Source organism: Rhipicephalus microplus, chromosome 2, assembly GCF_043290135.1.
Source record: "Rhipicephalus microplus isolate Deutch F79 chromosome 2, USDA_Rmic, whole genome shotgun sequence".
Classification (NCBI taxonomy): Eukaryota; Metazoa; Arthropoda; class Arachnida; order Ixodida; family Ixodidae; genus Rhipicephalus; species Rhipicephalus microplus.
The window spans coordinates 157,492,709-157,516,374 of NC_134701.1; the positions used below are offsets into that span (position 1 = coordinate 157,492,709).

Sequence of the window (23,666 nt, forward strand, 5' to 3'; positions counted from 1 at the left end):
GGGAATGGCGTGAATGTTTTGAAAATTCAGTTTTCGCGTGGCTAAACGGGACAGATCGTGCCATCTCAAAGCCAATGGCAGGAAATGGACCAATGGCCGTTGTTGCTGCTGTGTATCCCGCTGCTTTCGTTCTGTCTCGGCAACCGAGCAGTAAACTCGGGCAACGTAGCGCCTGGCAACAGTGAAATGAGTTGGTCCACTTCTTGAGGTGGGTAATTTGAAGTGCGCTAAACGATGCGGGCCACTAAAACGTGATTTTGTTTCAAAATAAGCCCCTCCTTGTCCCAGAAGTAACACTAGAAGGTTTCTGTACCGCTCTTTCAATAATCAACGTCGGCTTAATGGTTACCTTTAGTGTCTCTTTAAGGAACATAAACCAAGCATGTGAAGAAGATGAAGCATCTTGGGATAAGCTGCGTTCCCGAATAGAATGCCGAGTTTAGCGAAATGAAGAATATTTTTCAGAAACATTAACCATCTTGTTTTTATTTTTTGAAACGAATTGAATTTCAAGGTTATCGAAATCAAGCATATTCCACAACAACATTAGTCTTTTTTTTTTGTGAAATAATCGAACAAGTGATTTCAAAACTATCTATTTTTTAACATCTTGACATTAAGAGGAAATTATTTTATATAGCAAGACGCCACTCGTTTTATGGCCGATACCCCATGGTAGATTTCGCCAGGTTCAAAGGGTCAGTCCATAGAGTTTCCTAAAATTATCCAGAGGGGACTCTGGTGCTGCATCGTTCAGCGAGCATGGGAACGATGGGTAGTACACGGATTTGTCTAGTCTTCGTACTTACGAGCGGTGAATCGTACTTGTGGCTTCGTTTATTGCTGCATTTCGGTTTTGTTTCGAAGGAAAAAACGAACCCTTCTGAAATTTGTGACCCCGATTTGAAATGGTATGCGTTAAACGATAAGGCGGTGAAGTGAAACCGCTAAGCATTTGCTGATTTTTTTTTCCGGGAGAAAACAGATCCAAGCCACACGAACACACTCGGAGTCAGATGTACGAAGATTAGACAAATCCGTGTACTACCCATAATTCCCATGCTCGCTGAAGCGCGTGCTTTGCAGCTCCCATAGACACTAGTGCCAGAGTTCCCTCTGTAGTGTATATTTAGGAAACTCTATGGGTCAATCAATCAATCAACCAATCAATCAACTAATCAATCAACCAATCAATCAATCAATCAATTTCCATGCAGTTTTCCGACGACGGTAGCTTAGCATGGACACCGCTACCTACATGCACAGTTTCAGGTTTAGCACAACTAGTGCCTTAGTAAAGAAATTTCTCTCAAAACACTGCATGTTTCGCCCCTACCAAGTTTTCTTTTTTTTTACGTGCACTGATATTCCAATTTACTTTGCACATGTGTGTTCTGATACGATGGGCACATTGGCTCGAACCACGTAATCATGGCTGAACCTACGGAATACTGTTCGGCTCGAGGAATAGGTAAAAGTAATAAGGAAAACATGCTCGAGCCCTTCGCATAACCAGGCGTGGCATTAATCTCGATGCATACCGTGTGTTTAGAAAAAGTGATTAACTGTTTTGAGTACTTCGTACTCAATCATGGGAGAGCAGTGAGCCGTCCCGATTACAGTTTTTCTTTTCAAATAGAGGAAGGTGAATCAAGAATCAGCGGCATGACAGCGATTGTGTAATTAAGCTATTTAAATTGTCACGTATTGCCTGCATATCTGAAATTACCAGTGCCTTTCTGTGTTTGCGTGTTCGCGCTAGCCTAAATGCTCGAACCACTTAAGGCTCAGAACGTACAGACAACAAAGTTAATTGATTTAAGAGGTGGACACTGAGTGAGAGTTTTGAATTCCCCTTTTTTTGCAAATTCATGTTGCCCTAATTTAATAGTGCGTCACCCATCACATCAGCAAAGCTATCCATGTTATGAACACTCTATTATCTTAGGTCACATTGTGTGAGCTTTGATCAATAGATACTGCAGTGTACAACAACTGATTGCCATAGCTTTATATGTACATGATAAGTACTATTTTTATTGTCATTGTTATTGCGGCGTTACCTCTCTAAGCTGCGCAGTGGGTTTTGAGCAACACCCTAATGGTGGACGCTGCTTTGATTCTGACTGCTTAGGATGCACAGACAGAACAATCTTGCATTTTTTACCCACTCTGGACCGCTGCGACCCGGAATCGAACCCCTGACCTTGTGTTCATGGGAATGCTAGGCGCTAAGTGCGTAAAACGCACGCATTAGGCAATAATAGTGAATGTATGTCAGTTGAGACTGAGTACAGTTGGTTTGCTAACCTGCAAAAGCGGACGCGTTGCGTCCATGCAGGAATGTTGACCTCACAAAGCCTTGTGACGTCAAAGGTGAAATCCGATTCAGGACGTTCGCACAGCACGAGATACGGCTTAGTATTCGTTTTTCATGGTTGCGTGCCGGAGTTGGGGTTGCGTACAACGTCGACACCGGTTGCGTTACGTTTACAGAAAACCGGATACCCCTCCGTATATGCACAGCATATCCCGTTTCCTGCATCCAACTTGCTCTGTTCAACCTTTAAACCGACGTCAGCTGTGTGTGGCATCCCACAGACACTACACAGCAGTAACTCTGCAAGCAGTCCGCAATAGAGATTGAAAAGAGTGAAGTTTTAAGAGGAGGGAGAGTAGATGGGATGGGGCGTCCGGTTCCATCGATCGCGAAGACGGCGACAGCGATTCATCTTGACGACGCTGTCTCGGCCCTGCTTGGAGTGGTGCCAAAAACGTTTTCCCTGCTTGTTTATTCATTCAAACTTTCTTTAGTACCGTAGCCTCTTGATAAGTAAAGAAAGGCGCCATGCTAGACCAGCGAACGAGGGTTTGAGGCGAGCGTGGATGAGGGCTCGAGCTCCGTTCTGTCGCTTTTCTTTATTCAGCCCAACGTTTTTTGTTGATTCAGCCTCGCAGACGCTGAACGATCACGAGGGAAGACGAGAGGAGAGGCCTTTCTCGCGTTTGTAGATTGAGCTATACAACCTTCTACATCGAGTCCAAGGACGGAGAGATCGTTTAGGAACGGTTTGCTGCTCGACGGTGATAACTCAAGACGCTTGTTTTTGAGGCGGAGCCGTGGATCATCCGTCTTGATGTATGTAGTAGTAGTAATAGCAGCAGTAGTAGTAGTAGTAGTAGTAGTAGTAGTAGTAGTAGTAGTAGTAGGCAGCCACCTATTGTTTAGTCCTTGGAATTCCCGCTGGATGGCAGTACTTGTAATTGATGAATATATGATAAAAAATGCGAGGTGGTAGGAGTGTTCACTAGAAGAACGGACGGACGGACAGACAGACAGGCAGACAGACAGATACTCGAACGTCCAGACCGACTGCTAGATCAACGCACGGACTGACGGATGGATGGAAGCGCAGATGCACTGACATCATCATCATTCACTCCGTAGATATGCCGTGATTTTTCCTTTCTTTTAGAAGCAAAGCAGTTTAAGGTCGAGCTCGATCCGGTGTGTGGCGTGACCACCATTACTGCGCATGCGCATCCGCTCTCCCTCTCTCTCCTCTCCTACGCTCCCCCTCTCTCGCCTCGCAACGCCGACACAGAGAGTGTCCGCTAACTTACGCTCGCTCTCCCTCTTTCTCCTCTAGGCATTCCTCCCCGTGGCGTTTACACTCCATTGCGCATGCGCGTCCCTTCAGCTCTCCCTCTCTCCTGTTCTGCGCTCCCCCTTCTCTCGCCTCGCAACGCCGAAGCAGGGAGCGTCTGCTAGCGAGTTTCTTGATAGAAAAGAAAAAAAAATTGGCAGATCCCACGTACAGTGGGAACCGATTATATGCGAAGCACGAATGAGGAAGGTTGATATGTAACTATAAAAACAGCACAATGTTACGAGGTGGAGGTAAATGATGCCGTATATGACTTCCGTAACATGATTATAATGTTTCGGTGTGTCGTTTACCTTCGTCATCTATTCACGTCACGTGATGCCTAACTCGGTATAGGTGGACCATGAGGAACGGCCGTGAGCATGCTTTGAGCGTGGTATGCTGTCATGTTCTTACATAACACGTGTGCCAGCATTATCATGTTTGCACCAGTCATATACTTTCGTCATCCATTGATGTTGCGCAACACCAAGTTTGGCATATGTGCAGGCAAGAAAACAGCCGCGAGCGCCTCATTAACGACCCAATGTACTTTAATGTAGCGTTGACGCGCGCGCTCGCGCGGCACAGCGACGCTACGTTAGCAAAACACGAGCATATAGTGTGTGTAAGATGTTGAAGAAAGGTCGCAAGGATGATGTAGCTGATGATGGCATCCCACAGCAGCCACCAGTTGTTGCGGGTCAGAAGGAAGAACGCTGGAGGATTCGAAAACAAAACAGGTTTATGGCACTACTTACACATATTTACAGAAAGGAAAAATTAGTGGTTTCACAAACCACGAGCGCGGTGATTGAACCGTTACATGGTTCAGAGCGACGTCCAGCACTCTGCGGCGTCGTTTTAAGCCCTGTTGGGCTCCTCCTCTCCGAGTGGAACACCAATCGCACACACCCAGGTGAGGGGGACGAGCATGCACGGTCCACTTGAACACTGCACTGCAAGGTGGCGCCAGCAGGGCTCTTCCTCATCGTGTGTGTGCCGCTAGTCGAGAGTTCCCACGATCCTGGCAGCATACTTCAAAGGGTCCGCTGCACAGCTCGCCCAATCAGCGGGGCGATCTTCGGTGGCCGCCGCGGTCTTTTCCAGGAATATACCTTCTTTGTTGTCCTCCCTCGTCGTTGTCACACCTGTCCCGTTTATTAGGGAGGCGATCGCCGGGCTAATTCCAAGAGCCGAAGTATCGGCCCCCCGAACCGCACCACGAAAGCGTGGACAATTTAGAAGTGGTCCTTATTGGTGCGCCAGCGGACGCCGTCTGTGGCCCAAAGAACAAGACAGAGCCGAGAGTTGATATACAAACAAAATTATATTCTCATTAACGGCAGATCAAAAACAATACACACGTATGCACACTCCACAATAGTTACATACAATACGTCACCAAACAGACAATGTACTACACAGTACAATCAACCACACTTGAAACAACGGACACAGACAACAATACGCACTACAATGCAGTGGCATGCATTGAACAACCAAGACACTTAAAGACTAAAGAGATATAAAACCTATTCAGTCCAAAGTCCTTGGAACAAAAGTCTGAATGATACTCTTCCGAGAATCACTCACTCAAAGTCCAGCGTTGTTGCCGTTCCGCAGCTCTCGAAGTTCTCTCCCAGGAAACCTCCCGTCTTCAATTGGCCACTCTTCAAACTTCAACTTCTTCGCCGGAACACGTCGGCTTCACACTCGCAGCGGTTGCCACGGGTCTTCGCTCGATAGCGGTAAACACACACTTTTGCCTGTAGCTCGAGCCGTCCCTACGGACCACAAACTTCGCCGACTACACGGCGGACTCTCTACGCACTCTGGCGCTCACTTCCGTCTCCTCCTGTTCTGTCACTACGGGCAGAACCTTCGCCGACTACACGGCGGAATTCCTACGCGCTCTGGCGTTAACTTCCGTCACCTCCTGCTTTCTCGTCTCGGCCGCTCGATTAAATACCTTCAGCGCCACCTTCCAGAAATTTCTCGTCATTTCGTCGGCGCGATACGCAGCGAAGGCTGGGGAGAGGCGAGACGGTCTGCCTGCCCTCCGCGTCGGATGACTCAGCTCGGCCTGACCCCGCCCCGTTCGTTCTAGAAAAATCGCGGGCTTGCTCGGCCGCCGCTGTGGGGTGAGGAGGTTCATCGCTTCGCCGCTTCCGAGAGGAGAGGCGTCGCGCGCCCGGGGGGCCCTGGATGCTTGTTTTTTCTTTTTTTTTTCTTTTTGACCTCGCGGCGTTTCTTCCGCCCGTTGTCGCAAGAATTTGGCGGCGCGCTCATTTTTAGCGCTCGTTCTGTGACACTGCCCCCCACTTTAAGAATATTATCTCATAATATTCAAAACCCCACAGACGAGCGCGAACAGTCACCACACACTCTCACAGACTGTAACACCATCAGTCGCTCATGACACTTCACATTCACAACATATCACTCAATACGATTGGACATTACATTCAATCTCACACACATGAAATATTACCTCAGGTACATGACTACAACACTTCATCACACATTCCAAACAATACAAACGTACAAGGTTCGGTCTTTACAACGATTATACAACACTATACATCACATCACAGCACAACACTTCGACACTTGTGACAAAGGATACCACAACATTAACACAACATATGGCACTCAACACTGCCAAACACATTCTGCTTTGACCTCAGCACTTATCCTGAGTACTTCGAGCAGCGCTTGCGCCCCTTTTTGCGGTGCTCGCTCGATCTCTTCTTGTGTTTCCACGTTCTTTTTCGGCGAGCCCTTTCCAACGACGATATCTGAGGCGTCGTCTCAGCCATCGTTGTCTCTTCCGACACCGTTAACGCGTCATTACATTCGACGGGTCCTGTCTGTTTATTTACCCGCTTGATCATGCCTCTACATTTTGCCCGGCTGGCCAACTCCGTCTCCTTTACACTGTCGGTCGGTTGAGGTCGTGCCGACGTAAGTCCGGTTGCTCGGCCCATGAACTGATTCGACACGATCGTCTTCTCCTTCGCTGTCTCTTGCGCCGCAGCTTCACCTTGGGCTCTAGTGAGATCCGTCACGGGATGTTCCTCCACTGCATCTCGCGGCCGCTGTGTTGGCGAGGGCTCTATCTTCGGGTCTTCTCCCAAGCATTCTGGATCACTTGGCCCTCGCGCCCCGTCGATGTTTCCGATGACAAGGTCGTGAAGGGGGTCGTCATACATAGAGCTGTAACCTTCCCGCTGAAGTACGGGGTTTCAACCTCAATTTCTGCTTCGGGAAGCATCCGAACCGTACGGTCAATTAGGCAAACCGGTTTCGTTCTGCCCGTCAACTCACTTTCCCGTACCAAATTTCTCCGCACGATAACCGTGGAGCTGCCGGTATCTCTTAACACCGTAATCTTTTTGCCCGCAACTTTTCCAGGCAGCGTTGGCATTCCTTTCGTAACACCGGTTGGCTGTTTTGACATTACAGCACCCACAATAGGAATTTTCTCCCCATTCTTCAACTCTACGAATCCATCAGTGACGGCATTATTATCAGATTTCGGTGCTGCTTGCACACAGGATACCTGGTGAGTTTGACTCACTGCGTTCCGACATGCATCTGCTTTGTGCCCAGTCTGACCACACTTAAAACATTTTACAACCGTAGGGCTCGTAAAGATCGTTCGACAGTTTTTCGCGCGATGACCCACTCGGTTGCACAGAAAGCATCGCGGAATGCTCTCTGGTGCACGCTTCTTTTCTTCGGGAGCCAATTTCTTCGAATCATCGGGACACTCCTTCTTTACCTTGGCCAAATTAGTTCCACCTTGCGCTTCCAAGAATTGATCAGCCAATTCAAGCATGTCTTCAAGTGAGTTAGCCTTCCTCTCTTTTAAGTACAGTGACAGGCTTGGGTGGCAACTAGTAAGAAATTGTTCTCTAATTAGCAGCTCTCTAAGCTCATCGTACTCCTGCGCTGTCCCTGAAAGTTCAATCCATCTGTCGAAATAATGGCAAAGTCGGGCGGCATACTGCGTAGCCGTCTCACCGTCAGCTGGCTTTCCTGTCCTAAATCTGTCCCGGAATCCTTCCACGGTAAATCTAAATCGCTTCAGCAAAGCAGCTTTCACCTTTGCATAGTTGGCTGCATCGGTCGGCGTCAGCCTACCGTACACACTGAGCGCTTCACCACTCAAGCAAGTACTCAAAGCAGTTGCCCATTGATGTTCCGGCCAATTCTGGCTCTTCGCAATCGTCTCAAATCGGTGAAGGTACGCGTCAAGGTCGTCCTTCCTTTCATCAAACGCTACGAGCAGCTTGCTTGGGTTCAAGCGGAAGCCATGGTCTTCCTGTTCGCTGCTTTCAACTCTAGCTTGGACGGGAGTTTCGTTTCGCTGTTGCAAACGGAGCCGCTCGAGTTCAATTTCGTGCTGCCGCTGCCGTTCCCTTTCAGCCATCTCCGCTTCTCTTTCTTCTCTCGCCCTTTCGGCTGCCAACTTCTCTCTCTCCAGCTCCAACTTCAATTGCTGCTCTCTTTCTTCCTTCAGCTGTCGCTCTTTTGCCTCTCTTTCTTCTTTCAGCTGTCGCTCCTTTGCTTCTCTTTCTTCTTTCAGCTGTCGCTCCTTTGCTTCTCTTTCTTCTCTCGCCCTTTCAGCGGCCAGCCTTTCTCTCTCCAACTCAGCTTCTTTTTCCGCTTTGGCTCTTTCGACCGCCAGCTTTTCCCTTTCCAGCTCAGCTGCCTTTTCCTCTTTGACCCTCTCTTTTTCTTCTTTTTCCCTCTGGGTGACCCACTTCCGTAGTTCGGCGCCAGAAAGACCCATCTTCTCACCCAGAGCAACTAACTTTTCGAGATCCATTGTGTCTCGCAACTCGCAACTAAAACCTTGCCGCGTGCAAAAAGTATCTGCCTAAATCAGTCTATCGGAACACTCCCCTGCACTCGTTAACGAGAACACTGAACAACACACAAAATCGTTCCGATAGCACTATCAACAACTCGAGGCTCTTTCTCACTACTTTGGACACACTGTGCACCAAAAGGTCCTGTCGCGGACGCCAGATTAATTGTCACACCTGTCCCGTTTATTAGGGAGGCGATCGCCGGGCTAATTCCAAGAGCCGAAGTATCGGCCCCCCGAACCGCACCACGAAAGCGTGGACAATTTAGAAGTGGTCCTTATTGGTGCGCCAGCGGACGCCGGCTGTGGCCCAAAGAACAAGACAGAGCCGAGAGTTGATATACAAACAAAATTATATTCTCATTAACGGCAGATCAAAAACAATACACACGTATGCACACTCCACAATAGTTACATACAATACGTCACCAAACAGACAATGTACTACACAGTACAATCAACCACACTTGAAACAACGGACACAGACAACAATACGCACTACAATGCAGTCGCATGCATTGAACAACCAAGACACTTAAAGACTAAAGAGATATAAAACCTATTCAGTCCAAAGTCCTTGGAACAAAAGTCTGAATGATACTCTTCCGAGAATCACTCACTCAAAGTCCAGCGTTGTTGTCGTTCCGCAGCTCTCGAAGTTCTCTCCCAGGAAACCTCCCGTCTTCAATTGGCCACTCTTCAAACTTCAACTTCTTCGCCGGAACACGTCGGCTTCACACTCGCAGCGGTTGCCACGGGTCTTCGCTCGATAGCGGTAAACACACACTCTTGCCTGTAGCTCGAGCCGTCCCTACGGACCACAAACTTCGCCGACTACACGGCGGACTCTCTACGCAGTCTGGCGCTCACTTCCGTCTCCTCCTGTTCTGTCACTACGGGCAGAACCTTCGCCGACTACACGGCGGAATTCCTGCGCGCTCTGGCGTTAACTTCCGTCACCTCCTGCTTTCTCGTCTCGGCCGCTCGATTAAATACCTTCAGCGCCACCTTCCAGAAATTTCTCGTCATTTCGTCGGCGCGATACGCAGCGAAGGCTGGGGAGAGGCGAGACGGTTTGTCTGCCCTCCGCGTCGGATGACTCAGCTCGGCCTGACCCCGCCCCGTTCGTTCTAGAAAAATCGCGGGCTTGCTCGGCCGCCGCTGTGGGGTGAGGAGGTTCATCGCTTCGCCGCTTCCGAGAGGAGAGGCGTCGCGCGCCCGGGGGGCCCTGGATGCTTGTTTTTTCTTTTTTTTTCTTTTTGACCTCGCGGCGTTTCTTCCGCCCGTTGTCGCAAGAATTTGGCGGCGCGCTCATTTTTAGCGCTCGTTCTGTGACAGTCGTGGTGTCGTGGCGACATGACGTCTCATCCTCCGGCTAGCAGGGACAATGCCTGGCGGGCACAGGCAGCCGGCCGGTCGTCTACTTGATTGGGGATTAAAAGGAGCCCCACTCTCCTGTCAGCTCTGGCGCCGGTCACGCCAGCTTCCCCCGTCGCCCGATGAAACGCTGAGGGCATCAGTCATCCCTTCTGCTCGAAGAGACGACAAAAGGGTTCGCTTTTGAAAGACGGGAACTCGTCTTTGCTTGCCGCATGGTCTGGATAATTGCTCAAATCTTCGACAGCGTCTGCCAGACTTGGCGCCGAAGGGATTGAGAGCATTCCCAGTGGACCGACATGCGCACAATGGCGTCTGCCCAGACGAATTTCCAGGCCAAACTTAACATGTGACGCCAGGTGCGACCGGCGCGACAATTGTCCGTCGAAATGCGACATGCTGCATTTTGACGCCGATGCGTTACCCAGACAACACTGCGTCTCCCCCTTTAAGTGACGGAGGGACGCCTGATGCACTTAAACGCGCATGTGCCAAAGCAACGCAGCGCGGCGCGCCTGCGAGTGTATAGCAAGACCGGTGCCTGGCGTGGCAACGCCGGCGTGACGCAACGAAATGAACGCCGACGAGCACGCGCACCGTGTCACGTCTAAATGCATTGGCGCATTGACTGTGGTATGCAGTCATGTTCTCACATGACACGCATCTCATAATTATCATGTTTCACCAGTCACATTCTTTCGTCATTCATTGACGTCACGTAATACAAAATTTGGCATATGTGAAGCTAGTGAAATGGCCGCGAGCGCATCATCAGTGTGGCATGTAGTCATGCTGTTACATGACAAGCTTATCATGAGTATCATGTTTGCATGTGTCATTTACCCATGTCCTCCGTTTGTGTCGCCCAATACCGAGCTTGGTGCATGTGACGCTAGAGAAGCGGCTGCCAGCGCATCATGGGCGTGGCATGCAGTCATGTTGTTACATCACACGCATCTCATGATTATTATGTTTGCACCAAGCACATACCTTCGTCATCCATTCATGTAGTACCAAATTTGGTATTAATACTGTAATACCAAATTTGGTACCTGTGACGTTAGCGAAATGGCCGCGAGCGCACCATAAGCGCGGCATGTAGTCATGTTGGTACATAACACAGATGTTAAGATTTTCATGTCAGGGTCGGTAGCTTGTGTTCGGCATGCAATCATGTCATACCATACCAGTTTTGCAACATGCCATGTGGACGAAACCACTGCAAGAGCTGCAGGACCATGAAATGGTAATCATGACATTCATTACATACATGCCATGATTTTCAAGTTATGACTAAAGAGATAGTCTTATTATGCCATATCAAGTTTGGTATCGATACCATTATCGAAATGGCCAGGAGAGCTTAAAGTCGCAGTCGGACAGACAGACAGACAGACAGACAGACAGACAGACAGACAGACAGACAGACAGACAGACAGATAGATAGATAGATAGATAGATAGATAGATAGATAGATAGATAGATAGATAGATAGATAGATAGATAGATAGATAGATACGCTCAAAGTTGCCGAAGTCTGCTATTTAAAAAACAGACTGCTCGCGCTGCATAGCTGTTCTCTGGCCGGGGTAATGTAGTCACTGGATCTTGACCGCCAAGGTAGTGCCTGTGGGAGATTTCTCTTATGTTTTGTTGAACAATAGAAATTCGCAACGTGCGCGTTAGATAAAAGAGAACTGCGGGTCTCTGTGGAGTCGTCTTTCTCTCATGACCCATTAGCAGTGATTGGCATGTTACAGCAGGGAAACGCCGGTCCATCAGCATGCGTACTTCACGCCTCCCCAGGTCGCACTCCTGCGCAACACCGCGATGAGCGCCAACGTCAACGTCGCCGCTAGTGTACGTGTTCGCACCCGCTGCTTCGCATCTACACTTGGTTCCCCTCAGCGGGAGATGGTGTAATTTTTTTTCTGGGCATTGCGTGGTCGAAGGAGAGTCGAAGAAAGTGGTGCACTCTAACTTTACTTTTTCGGAGACAAGAGCTGATTCGGTATACATACTGTTAAAGTCGCTACCGAGTCATTGCCCTCGGGCAGGGAAGAAAAGAGCAGACAGTGGTGTGTAATGTTGACCGTGTTTACTCGCTTGCTTTCAAGTCTTGCAAGTCACACGTTTGATTTTTCTTTCACATATACGTCCTGTTTTCCTTTCTTTTCGCTTTTACATTTCATTACCTTCACGTTTAGTTGCCAGGCTTATTAATTTTTTAACCGAATTTCTGCCTTCCAGCCAGTTACTTTATATGGTCCTTTCACCCTTCTTCCGCCAAAAATGTTCAGTCTTGCGTGTTGTTATGCCAGCGAGTCCTCGTCAAACGTCCGTGCCTCGGAAAAAATGCAGTCTGGGTCAAGGCCAGCCCGCAGCCCGCCTGGCGCGATCAACTCGACGGAGTGAACACGCGCGGCGCCTCCCTGGCCCACGTGCATTCAGTCAGCTGCGCGCGTGACAGCGAGCCGGCGTCCGCGTGTCTGGTGGTCTGACGCATGGCGCGGCGACCCCCATTGGCGGAATCTGCCCTTACGACCAGCGGCGCTTCTGATTGGACATTTTGGTTGGACCCGGTGTAAATAAAAGAAGCCCTGCGGCGCGTCGCGATCGGCGGTCCTACGAGAGAGGCGTCCCCGTGTCGGAGAGCCGACATGTGTGTGAGTCGGCGGTCTTAGGCGAAAGGCTGATCTATGTGTTAGAGAGGAGAGCTCGGCTCTTCGAGTCTCTGTCGGCCCCAGTGCCGAAATTGTAACGCCTCTGTATATATGTTGTACATAAACCTTGTTTATCTCACCGTCGTCTCGTCCGCTCGTCTTATCAGCTCTGCGCAGAAGCAGTCGCGAGCTGAGAAACATACGCTACCCAACGGCTGGTGACCTTCCCGGGCGGAGTTGAAAGCAGTGGCGCCTTCGAGGCCGTGTTGGCGTCCCCGTCTTTCGCAACAGTGGTGGCTTCGGCGGGATCGGTCCGTCGTTCGCAACAGTGGAGGTCAGCGGTGGGATTTCGGAGGTGGCTACGCAACAGTGGTGGCAGCGGTGGGATCGGCCGGCGTCAGCGACATCGATGCGGTGAGTGCCTGATGTTTTCCCCTCAGTTCACCAGACTGCTGTAGCTCAGGTTGTAGTAGTTTAGAGAAGGGCTGTGTGAAGCATTAGAGTGAGCTTTGATCGTTTCAAGCAAAGTCGAAGTGCTTTGAAACCAAAGCTAATGCGGAGGGGGTAAACACGGGAGAGTGAAAAATTGCTTGCGCGTCTTGCTAGTTGACTTATAGTGGGTACGGCAAGTAAATTGTTAACAGGGGCAAACAGAAAGAGGCTAGTGTGAACGATGGAGAACCTCAAAGTGAAGGAACTCATCGAAATTTGTGAGGAACTCGGCATTACTTTGGGCCGTGCGAAACGAAAGCAAGCGATCCTTGAGATCATGAAGGATGAGGGAGTGTCGGCTGAGGAAGTCGATGAGGCCTGGGTGGATATTAAAGCACGCCGTGAGGAGGCTGAAAGGCGAGAAGTAGAAGCTCGCGAAGAAGCTGAAAGGCGCGAAGCTCGCGAAGAAGCTGAAAGGCGCGAAGCTCGCGAACGTGAAGAAGCTGAAAGGCGCGAAGCTCGCGAAGAAGCTGAAAGGCGCGAAGCTCGCGAAGAAGCTGAAAGGCGCGAAGCTCGCGAACGTGAAGAAGCTGAAAGGCGCGAACGTCGCGAGGAGGCCGAGAGACAGGAGCGCCTTGAGATGAAACGACTAGAATTGGCAATCCTACAGTGTTCGCAGGCGCCTAGCGTAGCTTCTCCGACGATTCAGGTCAGCGGTTTTAGAATTCGTGACCAACTGCCACCGTTCGTAGTAGGCGAGGACATGGCGAAGTATCTCGTCAAGTTTGAACGCGTCTGTGAGCGAAACGCTTTGGAGCGGCCTCTTTGGGCGCGGAACCTGCTAGCTCTTCCCGGCGAAGTGTCCGACGCGATAACTTGCTTGTCGAGGGAAGCGTTTGAGAGCTATGACGAGGTTAAGGAAGTGCTCTTGAGACGTTATAAGTTGTCACCCGAGGCTTTCAGGCAAAGGTTCCGGTATGCTGAAAAGGGGAAGGAGTCACACGTTGACTTCGCGTTTCGTCTTAAAGCCGATTTGATTGAATGGCTCAAGGGCGAAGGTGTTTATGACGACCGCGATAAAGTGGTGGAATGCGTTGCATTGGAGCAATTCTACCGCTGCATCGAGGAGGATGTCAAACTTTGGCTGCAGGACAGACTTGGAGACGTACAGTTAAACAAGGCAGCAGAGTTAGCTGAGGAGTATTATACTCGCCGAAAGTTGCACAGCAGGGCAGTGCGCGTTGAAAAGGATGAGAGAAAAGAGGGCTTTTCAAAGAAACCTGATCAACGGAGACCCGCTCCGCACCGTAATTTCAAGAAGGACCCGTCTCTTACGAAGGACAGTGTAGGGGAAGGGCAAACAGAAGCGGAGAAATCGAGTGAGGTTTCTACCACACAGGCATTTGAATCGGAAAACAAACTGAAGCCGCTAATCTGCTACAACTGCAAAAAGGAAGGGCACATCGCGAGAAACTGTCAGGAAAAGTTTGCTTTCGCAACGATCCGAGAATCAGAAAAAAACATGCGGTTGTTGGAGCCGTATCTCCAAGAAATTAGGGTAAATGAGAAAACGTGCCGAGCACTTAGAGACTCAGCGGCAACCATGGACGTTGTCCATCCTTCATTGGTGTCTCCGGATGACTTCACAGGAGAATGCGCGTGGATTAGGCAAGTCGCCGAGGTGCAGAGTGTTCGCTTACCAATCGCCACGGTTGTCATTGAAGGCCCGTTCGGTAAGCTTTGCACCGAAGCAGCTGTGTCTGCCGCGCTAAATGATCGTTTTCCTTATCTCTTCTCCAACAACTCAGAGCAGCTTCTCAAAGAGCAGGGTAAATCGTTCTTCCCCAACTTAGCGTGCATGGCTCTCACGCGATCGCAAGCGCGAAAGCTTTCGCGGAAGCTTGACTTGGTTCCATGCGGTGAACTCTCAAGTGACCTTGTCGGCGGGTCGACGGAACCCCAGAAAGGAAAGTTTCCGCATGAGTCATGTGAGCAGTCACGCGAGCGGCCCGTCGCCGACACGACCGGCGCGGTTTCCGGAGAAAGGGGAGACGACATGGCGCCATTGGATCAGAGAGAGAGGGCTGCAACGCTCTCGCCTGTAGCGGAAAGTTGGAGCGAGCTGCCGAGAGTTGATCGAGAGACGCTCATTCGAGAGCAGCGTGAGGATCTCTCGATTGAAACGCTAGTGGAAAGCCAGATTGAAGCGCTAGTGGAAAGCCAGAAAAACGCGGCAAAAGTGCTGTCGAAGGAGCACTACGAGGAATCGGTGAAGAAGAGTGCTTTTGAAGTTGATAATCAGGTAACGCTGCTGCAGCCGTCCAAGAGGAACAAGCTTGAGGTTGATTGGGAAGGGCCCGCAAAAGTAGTATCGAAGCTTTCTGATACCAATTGTGAAGAGAAATTAGGAAGGCGGCCGAACAAAATTTATCACAGTAACTTGAAAGCAGTCGTAAATTTACTCTTAAGTGCTTCAGAGGAAGAGGAAGCAGAAATTTTTAGTTCTAGTGAGGTAATCGAAAGGAGATCGAAAGTAATCTGGGAGCAGATAAACCTAGAGCCTAGCTTAAGTGAAGGAGGACCTGAGAAAGAGGACCTGAGAAAGATTGGTCCCGAGTTTGAAGACGTGTTTTCGGACTGCCCCGGAAACATGAGGGTGATCGAACACGATATCGAGCTAAGCGGTGAGGAGTCAATCCGTAGCAAGCCGTATCGTTGTTCCCATGTGCAACGTCGAAAGTGTGAGCCGCTCTTGGTGCCGCATAGGTATCGTCGCCTAAAAGTGGCCGGTTACTGAAGTGGAGCATGTTGCTCCACAGCGCAACTTTGACGTTCGCTATAAAAGAAAAAAAATAAAGGAAAGGTAAACGCTAATGCAGGTGCATTGAGCAGTGCGTTCCAGCTAGTAACTTCTCAACCTTTCGGTTTCTGGCTGGCGATTCGGGGCAAAATTTTGACCTCATCACGACCTGGGCTGAGCGCTCTCGTTCAGAGTGATCTCAAGGGGCCAACTTTATGTGGTATTCTAATCCGTTACGTTGTTGTACGTGAAAAAAAAATTGAGTTGTCATTTTAAGAGTCTTGTGTCCCACATGTGCCTCTTGATGTAGAGGGAACAAAATTCCAATAGACACGTAGATAGGTATATGTTGTACTATACTTTGTCTGGTGTTCTGTCGGGTGACCGAGGGCACTTGCTTGTGTCGTGTGTTGTCTGTTGTCGAACCGTTCTTGGCAAGTTGCAGAACCATCGACAAGTGCTGAAACCGAAGATGGTCAGAAGAGACGAGTGAAGCTGGTCGACAAGTTGTGGCGACAAGCCAGTGGAGCTGGGATCCGTCGTCAAAAATGGGATGTGTTCCCGGAACAGTCTGGAGCTGTATTCTCCCCATGGCCCTGGAGGCGAACCTGGAGGGACCTGGCGAACGAGCGCACCTGACATCCGAGCCCCGTGGAAGCAGCTCGTCTTTCCGGTGCATTGTCTGGCGGCGGGGGTGCTGTTATGCCAGCGAGTCCTCGTCAAACGTCCGTGCCACGGAAAAAAGGCAATCTGGGTCAAGGCCAGCCCGCAGCCCGCCTGGCGCGATCAACTCGACGGAGTGAACACGCGCGGCGCCTCCCTGGCCCACGTGCATTCAGTCAGCTGCGCGCGTGACAGCGAGCCGGCGTCCGCGTGTCTGGTGGTCTGACGCATGGCGCGGCGACCCCCATTGGCGGAATCTGCCCTGACGACCAGCGGCGCTTCTGATTGGACATTTTGGTTGGACCCGGTGTAAATAAAAGAAGCCCTGCGGCGCGTCGCGATCGGCGGTCCTGCGAGAGAGGCGTCCCCGTGTCGGAGAGCCGACATGTGTGTGAGTCGGCGGTCTTAGGCGAAAGGCTGATCTATGTGTTAGAGAGGAGAGCTCGGCTCTTCGAGTCTCTGTCGGCCCCAGTGCCGAAATTGTAACGCCTCTGTATATATGTTGTACATAAACCTTGTTTATCTCACCGTCGTCTCGTCCGCTCGTCTTATCAGCTCTGCGCAGAAGCAGTCGCGAGCTGAGAAACATACGCTACCCAACGGCTGGTGACCTTCCCGGGTGGAGTTGAAAGCAGTGGCGACTTCGAGGCCGTGTTGGCGTCCCCGTCTTTCGCAACAGTGGTGGCTTCGGCGGGATCGGTCCGTCGTTCGCAACAGTGGAGGTCAGCGGTGGGATTTCGGAGGTGGCTACGCAACAGTGTGCGTGCGCGTACACGCGAATATACAAGCACATGCATGAACCTACATACAAGTTTGTAGAGCCCCCCGCCCTCGAAAATATTTCTGGCTTCACTTTAGAGGCATAACACGCTTGAAATGCGCATCAACTGGGTGTTTTGAAGCTCCCAACCCATTGCAAAAGGCTCAGACACAATTGTTCGTCCTCATCAGCCACAGCTTCAATAGACTGTATCGCCTTGGAGACTTCGCTACTTCGCAAGACGGTCAAATATGGCGTAGCGGGTACTTCGTAACTTTGTACGCCTCAAGAGAGTTTACAACAGTCAATATATCGTGCGCAGACGTTCCCTCCTTCACTGCAATTTTGATGCGTCCACCGAGAAGTGATTTAAAAAGAGCGATTCAGAGACCATTGAGAACAGGGGCGGATGGTGCGTTCCACTCTTAAAGGCGATGATTAAGCGTCCTCCGAGACGTTTTGTTACGGCTCCTTCAAATAATTTTTTTTTCATGCTCGAAACGTTCCATGAAGCTACGGGAAGCAAACATGCCGAGAGCTGTAGAGAGAAATAAAGGGGGAAAGAGAGTGAGAGCCATAATCTGGTTGGCTTTTGACACGGAGACAATGAGTTCTGATAGAACTAACCTTGCTTGTTCGCCGAAAGTACGGTGATGCTGTCTCAGACGTTTGCGTATTGCGCCACTTCCAGCCGGCGCTAAGGAAGTGACGACAGAGTTTAAAAAATGGTGAAATAGGATGTCCGTCTGTACACTTACCGCTCGAGCAGATTACCAGCTCGCTTCAACGTGAGTTGCTCTCCTACCAACTGAAGGCCGGCAGAAAAGAAAACAAAAAGTGATGTCAGGATACGAATGCTTTTACCGTGTATATACGGAGAGCCTCTATCTGAGCTGGCCGCATTGCGTCAAAGGCATCTTTTTCTCAGCTCTTTTTTTTAAGCGGTAAGCCGGGCGATGCGTGATTCAGAGGGGACGGACGTAACTCAAGCCACGAGCGGTCCCAGCCGCGCGCACGGAAGAGAGGCGTTCAGGCAGCCAGCCGTTGGGCAATTCAAGGCCACACAGGCGCGTCGTAGTGTTTACGTGGCGCTGCTGGGTGCGGGGCTCAACAGCCATGGAGGATATTATGTGCGGCCGCCTGCATCCAGGAAAACGATAGCGTCTGCGAGAAAGTGATCCGCGACATCCTGTGTCGGTGCGACGACGAGTGTAGACATTGCTGTTTCACCTCTAAGCTGGACGTCGCATGTATCCGTCATTCCACACGTCGCCAGGGTCATCCTCGCTATCCACTCTGATAAGTGAGCTTTGCCCGAGCTCGTAGCGCAAAACAAGTGCTAAGAGTGAAATAGAGAATACGTGTAGCGTATGCTGTATACGAGTAAAGGCATAGCTCAGGAATGAATGAATAAAACATCCAGGAAACGCCCAAGTTTCTTGGTGACACGCCGCAGCAGTCCAGCAAGTTAACTCAGGAGGTTTACGCGAATGAATGCTTTCAACCTGGACCTGCCTTAAGCTGTCAGTGAGAACCAAAGACGAAAGAAAGAAAGAAAGCCCAGAAAGAAAGAAGGAAAAGAAAAGAAAGGAAGAAAAGAAAAGAAATAGCCCCACCGCGTTGATTCGGTGACTAAGGTACTCGGCTGCTGACCCGCAGGTCGCGGGATCGAATCTCGGCTGCGGCGGCTGCATTTCCGATGGAGGCGGAAATGTTGTAGGCCCGTGTGCTGGGTGTACGTTAAAGAACCCCAGGTGGTCGAAATTTCTAAATTTCTGGAGCCCTCCACTACGGCGTCCTGCTTAATCATATGGTGGTTTGGGATGTTAAACCCCACATATCAATCAATCAAAGAAAAGAAAAGAAAAAAAAGAAAGAAAGAAGGATGGAAAGAAAGAAAGAAAAAAAGAAAAAGGAAAGAAAGAAAGAGTGTCATAGCTAGCTTCAGTAACAATAACTGGGGCATGGAAGTCAGGTTGGAAGCAAGGAAGCTTGGGCGAGTTTGTCAGGTCCTTCAAGTCAGGTTGATTCACGTTAAGAATGGCTGTTGCTCGAAGAACATAAGCGGGCCACCACGAGACCACTGCACGAACACAAGGCGTGAAACACGGGCGCTTGGACCGCAGTGTGCTACAGAGGTTTATCTTTAAATATGTTTTCTCGGTTGCGATAACAGCAGGAAGGGTGCGGCTACTAGAAAATTCCGCTGGCGTGCCCTATCAATCAGTGCGTAGAAAAAAAAAGGCGAAACCGCGTGTTCAGAAGGTTCGTTTTCACTCTTGAAGATAGAACAAAGATGCGAAAATCGTCTGAAGAGTAAAACTTAACTTTTATATATAGATTAAAAAGATTATGGCGAAACAGCTTGAACGAAGGGACCGGTCGAATGAAGAGGAGGTGAAAGTGCTTTGACCTGTTTGTTTGTTTTTTACCCCTTGCTGCGCTCGCACTGTTTCGCCGTATACTGTCGCTTACATGTCGTTTTGCTGAAACGCTTACTTGTGTTATTGTAGTTTTTCGCGTGGAAAACTGTTTTTTTTTGTTTAATTTAGTCCTAACAACACGTGCGCATTAAGTGCGCCACAGTGCGATCCGAGCCCTTTCTTTTTGCGCGCCTTTTTCTTGTCAAGGGAGAGGCGTGCAGCTTCGTGTAGCCGTGCGCCCTCTCGCTTCATAGGGAGCGAGCACGGCGCCGAGTCTACATGCCGCGCGCTGACGCGTTGTAGCGCTTACGTGTGGTTAGGGCCTTATAGGCATCTGTTTCTGCGCGCTCCTCTTCGCCGTTGCCTGTCTGTGTCCGCTAAATTTAGTGTCTACATCATCAAGCAAACTGTAGAATGTTCGGGGCGTATGTTTGCAAAAAAAAAAAGGGGGGGGGGCATTGACTTAGTTACTACGGGTGGCTTCGGTACTAATCGGCTTGGTACACACCGAGTTCCTGGCTATCTGAGACTTTCCGCCCAGCGATGTTGGTTGCCAGAGGCGTCAGCTTGTTCTTCGCAGGAATCAAACTGTCGTGCGAAGCCAGGCCGTCGACTTAGGACGCCGGCAAGGTGGACGGCAAGGTGGACGAGATTGCGCTAGACACCGCTAGAGGACTTGTCCAAGGTCTCACTATATATGGTGAGACCCCACTCGCTGGGCTTTTTCTTGTCGCTCGTCTCCTCGAAATAGCACGAACGGGAGTTTGAACACCGTGGTCCCGCCCACGCGCTCGTTTTCTTCTCATTTACGGGGCAGCAATAACTGCAATCTGCTTGACTCCCTCGCCGTGTCGAGAATAAAATGCGGGAGGTGAACGGGGGGGGGGGGGGGCTGTGGGCGCCGCTGATCTCGACGACACCGTTTCGATCTTTGACATGGTGGATGTCTATGCCGACTCCAGGGATCAGGCGATGTAAGACGTCATGCTTGCTTGTTCTAGCAGGCGCTGATATCCTGTTGCCTTCTTTATCTTATGCCTTCTTATCTGTGATTCTGTGGGTCGTGAGCCTTCAATTGTCGTGCTCGAGGAAACTCTAAGACGCAGCTGACACTACGGCTGCGAGTTAAGCTTCTACGTGGGAGAAATTCCACTGAATCGGAGCACGCGGGGAGTTATATCGCTTTAGTAAAAGGCTTTCTCGCATGAACTCCTAGCCAAAGGCTTTCTCGCAGGCATAGCAATACGCGACTAAATCAATGCAAATCAGTTCAAAGGACTTGTGGCCTGAGCATGCACGAGTGCGCACACACGTGGACGTCCCCGCGTGCGCGCGCATTCAGGAGTGCGTATCCCCTTGATACCCGCAGCGAAGCCAGGTTAAAGAACCCTTTGAAGAATGACCCGCATGCCCTCTCTGCTTTAATGGCAATGGCGCGCAGTACGTCTACATACTATTACTGTCCGATAAAAAAATGAAACTCGTCGATTAGTGAACGCGGTCTTGGAAGTGTATACATTTCCTCACACGTGCTGTTCGCGCAGCACGAAGTTCCCGGAGAAAGACCGACGACGTCAGCGCCAACATTTTTAGACAACGAACGCAAGAGACGATCACCAGCACCATCCATGGGTGCTACAGCCGTGCTGCTTACAGACTGCGTGAGCTCGTCTCCCCTTCATTGCTCACACACCCTCGAGTATAGTGCGCAATCGAGGAGACGCGGCGGGAACTGGGTACAGAGCTCGCCGCCGTCGCCTCTGCTCATCGGCTGAAGACCACCCATGAGGAGGACATGTGACATCAAGTACGTAACGCGTGAGTGCGCGAATTAATGACGTGGGGTCGTATGCCTAATCGAGTGAGAATCGCTTACGCCATCGACACAACACGAGTGATCACCGTTTTTGCCCTTAGCGCGTGTACGTTACACGCACCGTGCGACATACGTAGACGTGTTGTGCATGTTTACTAGTAGAACGAGTCGTAATTATACTTGCAACACAACGGAAGCTGGAGGGATGGCAGCATGCAAAAAGAGGTTTCGGCGCCATTCTCATCATTCTTACCACCCGCATAAGAGATGTGTACGGTGTTATGGGACTCAAAGGCTTAAGGAACGTAAAGGTAAAGTGAACGTCTTTGCAGCTTCAAAGGATGTACCAAGGAAGCATGGGTCAATACAGGTTAAAAATAATTCACCGCCACTCGCTCATCGCACGAAGCCACTGGGAAACATACGTTGATTTCTCAGATGCAAATATTGCTATATTTTTTTTGAACTACAAATCAAGGAAAATTTCGTCCTGCTCCACAGATTGAACTCAGGATGAAGCAGTTGCGTTACCTCGTGAGCGAACCAGGATGTTTAGCAATCGGCAGCCTAAAGGTGATTTTGTCAACAACTTGCGACACGTTGTTTTACTAACCCGCGCGTCGCCTACATGTCTACCACCTTAGTGCGCAAAACTAAACACTCGTATAGAGAAAACACGCGCATTCCACGCGAAAGCTTGTGAGAAGCGCCGTGAGACCGCGCCGCGCCTCGATTAACCGCCGCTGGGGGGTCCCGGCGCCACTTCATCCGTCTGCTCCGAGCTCTTGGGCCTTTTTGAGAAGGATGACCCACTCCTTTGCCACGGCCAGGGCACCATGCCGAGATATTTCAGGGTGCCGGCTTCATTTCTACGTATTTGCTCTATCAAGTATCCTTGCGCTGAGTTTTGCTGTATAGCTCTCTGTGTATAGATACTTACACACGGGGTGGCTCGGCGGCTGGGCGCCTCGCCGAGAGTGAAGCAGCAAGAGCAGAAGCTCTTGCAGACACAGGCTACGATTTCACCAGGAAGAGTAAAATAAGGGCCTAGTTATGGAAATGAACGTATACGCCAAAGAAAGGTAAGCAACAAGAACAAAAAGAATGGCGTCTAAGCGTGCTAGAAGTAGAAGTCCGTTGAGGTGCCATTCCGAGAACAGAAGTGGAAGAGCAGAGGAGATACGGGTGTGTGGCGTTTTTCTCGGAATCGTGGCGCCAGGTTGTTTGCCCGGACCTTGCCCTTGCTTCACCTCTCGGGCAAAGGCGAATGAAAACGAACGAGTGTGGCAGTATGCGGGCCTCTCGTTATGCTTGCAGCAGGTAATCGGTTGTATATTACTAATTGAAGTTGGTACGAGATGAAGCCGAAGTGCGATTTTGGAGTGGCCATCAGATGTGATGGGAAGAGAACGATAGTCACGGGAATTGGTGTTGGGGTGGGTTATAGAGTAGAACAGGGGTTCATAAAAACCTCAGCTATGGTTCAAGACACGAGGTTAGATTTACTGAGATGCAGTTAACTGGTTTCTTAACGATAACGCTAATGCTAAGTCGATGTAAAAAGAAGACTGCCGATAGTGACTTCAGACAATCATGTTAAAACGAGGCGATTGAATTAGACTGCATGAATTAGCAAGGGGTGAACTCAATGCATTTTGATACGCCACCTCATACGCAACAGTGCGCGTGGGATAACTGCAGAAAAAAAAATTAATGGATTTTCGCATGTTTTATATTGTCACGTGGCATACGGCCACGACGAGGTATACCGAAACACTCAATCGGGGTCGCTATTTTGTAGAGATGCCCTTTACGGTGCTATTGACCTCGCGCTGTTTTCGGACTTAAGATACGCTCAGGGCTACGGCCCTTCCCCCTTGTCAAAGGAATCAGCAGGCCATGAGCTGTTATGTAAATAAGACTGTAATATAGATAATAGGACAAGCAAGGATCGAGCACCCAAACACATTCATCGGCTCAGAATAAGTGAACAAAATGTGAAAAAAAATCTTGGCTGTGGCTTAGCTCGGCTATGACAGGGTGTACGTATAGCGTGAGCTTCGGCCGGACGGACTAGCAAGTGAGTTCACGCGAGTCAAGCGCCAGTTCAGCAGCTTCCAGGCCTTCTAGGGTGCGCCAGCTGTGCGCACTGTGCCGTGACTTCTCCTCGGGCATGCGCAGCGCGGCTCTCGATAAGCCATGCGAA

The 23,666-nt window shown here is 50.1% G+C and overlaps 1 protein-coding gene across 5 annotated transcripts in view; it reads left to right on the plus strand.

The window, feature by feature from the left end:
- The window catches only part of LOC119170652 (CD151 antigen), a 264,301-nt gene that overhangs the window by 195,216 nt on the left and 45,419 nt on the right, over positions 1 to 23,666 (plus strand). Inside the window, exon 1 of one of the 5 annotated variants that reach the window (XM_075886953.1) lies at positions 21,414 to 21,451. The exons of the other annotated variants lie outside the window; for them this stretch is intronic. Within the exon in view, the coding sequence (XP_075743068.1) occupies positions 21,429 to 21,451 (23 nt within the window). The 5' untranslated portion in view covers positions 21,414 to 21,428. Of the gene's footprint in view, positions 1 to 21,413; positions 21,452 to 23,666 lie in introns of those variants that run through there. 5 annotated transcript variants of the gene reach the window in all.